This window comes from Bidens hawaiensis, unplaced genomic scaffold (genome assembly GCF_021521415.1).
Source record: "Bidens hawaiensis isolate Kalapana, Puna unplaced genomic scaffold, B.hawaiensis_p1.1 tig00001016_1, whole genome shotgun sequence".
NCBI lineage: Eukaryota > Viridiplantae > Streptophyta > Magnoliopsida > Asterales > Asteraceae > Bidens > Bidens hawaiensis.
Genome location: NW_027491059.1, coordinates 841,292 through 847,159, shown reverse-complemented (window position 1 = coordinate 847,159; position 5,868 = coordinate 841,292). Strand labels below are relative to the sequence as shown.

Sequence of the window (5,868 nt, the reverse complement as noted above, 5' to 3'; positions counted from 1 at the left end):
ACTATCACTAAGTCGACATGCTCGCAAGCTACCGATTGATATAAAACTCGAAACGAGCCGGGTTTTGTGATCTCAAGCCTCAAATAAAGCTCATTTAGTTATTGAGCGCAAACTCGAGCCTTGTTTGAGAAACTCATTTAAGCTTGTTGAGCCTTAACGAAACTTTTGTATTTTTAAGTTTGTGTTCTCTTTTAGACCTTTATATATTAATTTTACATTGGGCAACTGAGTTTGAGCCAAGCTTAGGCTCTTTAAAGGTTTTATTTTTTCAAAAAAACATAAAAACAATTAAAAGTGTATATGAATTAATTAATAAATAATAATCGAGCCCGAGTTTGAAAAAAAAGTCATGAGACATGCTCGAGCTTTTTGTAAAAGAGCTCGAAACAAATCAAGCTTGCCTTGTAATTCAAAACGAGCCGACTCGTTTACACCTGTTCAACCTTATGCCCTTGGATTAGAGATGACAATGAAACCCAAGCCGATGGAAAAACCCAAAAACAGACATAATCAGGATGGTTAATACCCGACCCATCAAGGTTTGGGATGAGTTTGAGATTTCTTATATACCTGATAACCCGACCTGATTACATAGACCCATTTACTAGATATAACTTTTTATTATATTACATATATAGCCTATTTATATTATTTGTCAAAATTTGTTTATAAGAATTATTTGAGACATTTTATCTTTATGATAACCATTTTTTCAATCGACTAGATATATTTTATCAAAACTTAGTAGACGGGTATTTCATCAAAACCCATAACCAGACAAGTAATTACCTCATAGGTTTGGGATCGACTTTAACCGGCCGACAAAACCCTACCCATTATATAAAACCATTTCAAAATGACAGAAAAACTGGAGGGAAAAAGAGACTCCATTGCAGGCAACTACAATGTCCTCTAGAAGACGTCTTCTGCGTATAGTCACTTCATCCGACGAAGAAGAAGAAGAAGAAGATGACGTAACACACCAACCACCACCACAACCTCAACAACACGAACCACAAACTCTCAATCTCCAAACCTCAAACCCTAACTCCATCCAAATCGAAATCTCCGACGAAGAATTCATCGACGCAACAGAACACATCTTCAATTCTCCACCGCCGGTTGTAAACTCGTCGGAATATTCCACGAATTCAGCGTCTCAGAGTCCAATTGGTAGGGTTTTGGAAGAGTTAGGGTTGAGATTGAGAGGCGAATGGTTGGATGCGTGTTTACGTGGCCTCGAGACGGCGGTTCCGGGGTTTATAACCTTTGATGATGCGAAAAAGGCGAAGCTATGCTTCGAGAGGTTTTTGGATGCCGATATGAATTATTGTGGTGTTGGTGTGCTTCCGAGTGATGTGCATCGGATGCACCTTGTTGATCTTCCTGGACCGTTTGTGTTACAGGTGGTTTGGATGTTTTTAGTGTCGGCTTTAGGTTTTGTTTGATAAGTTTGGAAACGAATGTTCATGAACTGTTTGGCGAGAAGTTTGTTTATTTAATAAACGAATGAACGAACATGAACACATGTTTTGTTTGTTCATTCATGTTCGTGAGCGTCTATTTATGTTCATTTAAATTTTAATAAATGCATAAGTAGTTATATATAAGCATGAGTATAAACATAAACACATATGTTTGGATGAGTTGTGATGTATTAGACTAGTTCGTTTATGTTTGGTCAATTTTGTTCAGTTGTGTCCGTTATGTTTGTTCAAAGATGTTTGTTTAACTATTGCGGTGCAGGTGTGCTTCCAAGTTATGTGCAACGGATGCACCTTGCTGATCTTCCTGGACCCTTTGTGTTACGGGTGGTTTGGATATTCTTAGTGTCGGTTTTAGGTTTTGTTTGACGATTTTGTTGTGTAAATTGGAGTTCGCAAATATAAGAAACTAATTGCACATAGGCCTGTAAACGAACTGAACATTCATGAACTGTTTGACAGGAAGTTCGTTTATGCCTGCTTATTTGATAAATGAACAAACATGAACACATGTTTTGTTCGTTTATGTTCATTTAAATTTTAGTAAATGCATAAGTAGTTATATATATTTAAATAAAAACATAGAAACATATGTTTGGATGAATTGTGATAAATTAGACTTGTTCATTTGTGTACGTTGATTGCTAACTTGTGTTCGTTTATGTTTGGCCAACTTTGTTCATTTGTGTTTTTTATGTTTGTTCAAATATGTTCGCTTAAGTTTGTTTGCTGGCGTTCGTGGGCTGTACATTTAGTTTTTAAACGATTGAACACGAGCATGCCGTATTCTTAATGAGCGAACATGAACAAAACTGTACGATTATGTGTCCGGTTAAAGTTAAATGAATGAACAAGAATGTGCCCCTGCTTGTGTTCGTAGGTTCGTTTGTGTTCATAAGTTAGTTTGGTTCATTTACAGGCTTAAATTTGCACATTCACTTTGAAAGGCTTCTTTATGCAAGTTGTAAACTGAAATAAGTGCATTTGTGCAGGTTGATGAGATCGTAAACATTAGTCAACCACTTCGAGAGCGTTACAAGAAGGCGAATCCCGGATCAAAGAGATGCCTAAAGCTGTCTATGACTGATGGTGTTCAACGCGTTTTTGGCATGGAATATCAACCTATTAAAGATCTAGACGCTCTTGCTCCTGCAGGACTGAAGGTGCTATGTTATAAATCTTGTAACTTATTATAGTTTGTGAGCATAAATGGTTATATTTTTTTGAAGAATTTAGTTTGTTGCATAGTTGGTATCTTGCAAACCCTAATTGAAGTTATTCTAATTTGTCTAAAGACGCTACAAATTTTGTGTATAATTTTGTGATTCATTTTTTAGGTTGCTATTTCTAATGTAAATGTACGGCATGGGCTCATAATGCTGGTTCCAGAAGTTATTCAAATTTTAGGAGGTTCGGTTGAGGAGCTGGAAGCAGCACGACAAAGACTTGTTACTGAAGTCAATAAGCCCCCAAGGGGAAATAGGTATTATGTTTTCTCTGATGAGATTCTCATATATTGTTCAAGTACAACAATGCCCAGTGGTTAATGTTTTTATACAAATCTGAATGAATCAGTTTTCAGACACCACAAAAAGAAAAGATTATTGAATCCTTTTGTATTTCGAGCAAATTACATATGTTAATTTGATTAAGTTATTTTAATTTAATTTTAGGACAAGAACTGGAGTTGTCCCCCCCTTATCAACTAGAGCTACTCGTGCAGCGTGGCCTGCTAATGATATTCCCGCTTCAAATTTACCGCCATTAAACAATTCCATTTCTCAAGGTGCAACTCCAATGCAGGTGGATAACGAAGGTACGCACATTGATGTTTTTCTAACCCATTAACATGTATTAAAGTCCACCTTATCATTGTTAACAACCCTTAAAATTCTGCAGTGCCGGTTAATAACAGAATGTTATCAAATTCTGCAGTTTCTGTTAGCGCTGCTAATTCTTTTAATGGTCGAATGCCATCAGATTCTGCTGCAGTTCCAGTTAATGGCGGAATGTCATCAAATCCTGCAGTTTCTGTTAATGCTGCAGATACTTTTAATGGTCGAGTGTCATCAGATTCTGCAGTTCCAGTTAATAGCAGAATGCCATCAAATCCTGCAGTTTCTGTTAATGCTGCTAATCCTTTCAATGGTCGGGTGTCATCAGATTCCACAGCTCCCATTAACGGTCGAGTGTCATCAAATTTTGCAGTTCCTGTTAACAGCCGAGTGCCATCAAGTACTGCAGTTCCTGTTACCAGTCAAGTGCCATCAAGTACTGCAGTTCCCGTCAACAGTCGAGTGCCATCAAGTTCTGCAGCTCCCGTTAACAGTCGAGTGCCATCAAGTTCTGCAGCTCCCGCTAACAGTCGAGTGCCATCAAGTTTTGCAGTTCCCGTTAACAGTCAAGTGTCTTCAAGTTCTGCAGTTCCTGTTCACCGGGAACATGTTGGACATCAGCCACCAAGAACCGAAGTAGAATCTTCTGTTTCCACCCATAGGATGAATACTGAGCCCTTTTCATCTACTGCTGCAACCGAAAATTCTGTTAATATAAACATGGAAAATGCTTCTTTTACTGCTCCCATCATCAGAGAAACTGTTGAAACAACCCCGTGTAGGGCTAGAGAAGAAACGACTGCTCCTACCCAGCTGGCATCACCTCTGGTGTTTACTGGTGACGAAGATGTCCACATGGCGGACAGAAGTAGTGAAAATCCGTTCACATATTTGGTCAACTTGTCGGTCAAATGGGCTGCATCAAAAGATAAAGCGTCTCACGTCGAGGGTAAAATTAAGGTGATATTATCTTTTCCTTAAATCATGTTATCTTGATTTGCTATATTATCTTACTTATAGTATTCATGTAAAACTTTTCAGTGTTTTGTGACTGGAGTTAAGGAATTCCAGTATAAGAAAAGAAACACATATGAGCTTAAAGTATATGTAGATGATGGTAGTTTAATATCTGAGATCCTCATTGATCACAATGTAAGTTCATATTATCCCATTCAAAATATTAAAATCCAAATATTTAAAACAATTAATTCCTGTGTTAACGTTTTGATGCATCAGATTGTACAGAAAAAAATAGGATATTCCCCTGCGGAGATAAACACTGCCTTATCTTCTTCAGTTCCATCTCGGGTTCAAGACATGAAGAATATAATGAAACAGTTCCAAGTTTATTTAGTCAACTTTGAGGTCAGCAAGCCATTACTTAATAATTAGATTTAATTACACAAAGCTGTTTATTTTGTTGTTTGCTTTATAGGTGGTAATGAATTGCAGGGAACAATGGTTATAAGAATTAATGAAGCCTCAAGTCTTCCGGTTGCCATAGAAATGGAGCAGGGCTGCTCATTATCTGATGCATGGCTGCTTCTTGGAAGATTAAAGTCGAGTGGTGGTGATTGTCAACGTTCACAGTTGGATCCGATTATTCTATCTCCGTAAACGAGTCATGGCTTTTTTGGTACATTTAGTGATTCTATTCTTAGCTATTTTATTTGTACATTTTATTTTAGGTAATCAATAGTTACTCTGGATTTCAGCCCTAAATTAACTTGTAGGTTTGATAATCGTGTTAACTTTTTGGTGAGATAATTTCGACTAGTTGACAATACGAGAAGTTTCAATGCTAAGGCTATGGGGTATGCTCTAACCCATCTTAATTCTACATAAGACACATCACTTATTTTTCTTTCTTTCACTCCATCTCATCCAAAATCTCATCCAAAGGAAATAGTTTAATTAATTTAACTCCATCTTACTCTTATTAATTTTTAATAAATCAATTAGTAATTAATTCATAATTAATGGATATTGTTCCTTTTAAGCTGTGAAAAGCATAATCCATTGGCTTTTTTAACAAACTTAATACTAGTGAGAAGTGGTTAATGCTTATTTAAAGTGTCATGCCATCTTAACTTATGTTGGGTGCTAGAGTACATCTCATGACCTAACAATAAGTATCTAAACTTGCGTTATTTATTTATGGTTACGTATATTTAAACTCGAACAGAGTGGGGTTTCTTTTACTTTTTTTCCCTTCCAAATCTCTTTCTGATTAGTTACTTCTTCAACTTGAATATTTTGTTGACGGTATAAGCTCATATCAAAAGATAAATTAGTTTCTAATTTTTTTGTGCAATTGATTATATTTTTGTTTTAGCAAAGTGGTTTGTTTGATAACCGGTCTACTCACGTCACAAAGTAAAAGGGTTAAGAAATAAATAACTAAGGCAACATAAGTCCATATCTTGCACACGATTCGAGAGTACAATGTGTTGCCAAATCAGCCGCTTGGGCGTGGAACGGAACATAGCCACACAAGGGGTGCAGAGATCATGGTCAGAGTAGAGAAGGTTGTGGGCGATTATAAGATT

The 5,868-nt window shown here is 36.7% G+C and overlaps 1 protein-coding gene across 2 annotated transcripts; it reads left to right on the top strand.

Moving 5' to 3' along the window:
- The first annotated feature begins 905 nt into the window (after nt 1–905).
- On the top strand, nt 906–5,060 carry LOC143551432 (recQ-mediated genome instability protein 1). Of its 2 annotated transcripts, none has more exons than XM_077041879.1 (8): nt 906–1,406; nt 2,477–2,647; nt 2,822–2,967; nt 3,158–3,300; nt 3,567–4,279; nt 4,361–4,471; nt 4,556–4,684; nt 4,772–5,060. In XM_077041879.1, exons 1-8 carry the CDS (start codon nt 906–908, stop codon nt 4,934–4,936), a joined length of 2,079 nt encoding a protein of 692 aa, XP_076897994.1. In that variant the 3' UTR covers nt 4,937–5,060. The 2 variants fall into 2 exon arrangements, with proteins under 2 accessions (XP_076897994.1, XP_076897991.1); XM_077041876.1 differs by having other exon boundaries at nt 3,477–4,279.
- The last annotated feature ends 808 nt before the right edge of the window (nt 5,061–5,868 follow it).

What these genes read in the sequence shown, in the direction of transcription:
- LOC143551432 (XM_077041876.1), top strand. Translation starts at nt 906, where the DNA reads ATGTCCTCTAGAAGACGTCTTCTGCGTATAGTCACTTCATCCGACGAA. An exon ending in CTGGACCGTTTGTGTTACAG is followed by an intron (nt 1,407 to 2,476) that starts GTGGTTTGGATG and finishes GCATTTGTGCAG; the next exon opens with GTTGATGAGATCGTAAACAT. An exon ending in AGATCCTCATTGATCACAAT is followed by an intron (nt 4,472 to 4,555) that starts GTAAGTTCATAT and finishes TTGATGCATCAG; the next exon opens with ATTGTACAGAAAAAAATAGG.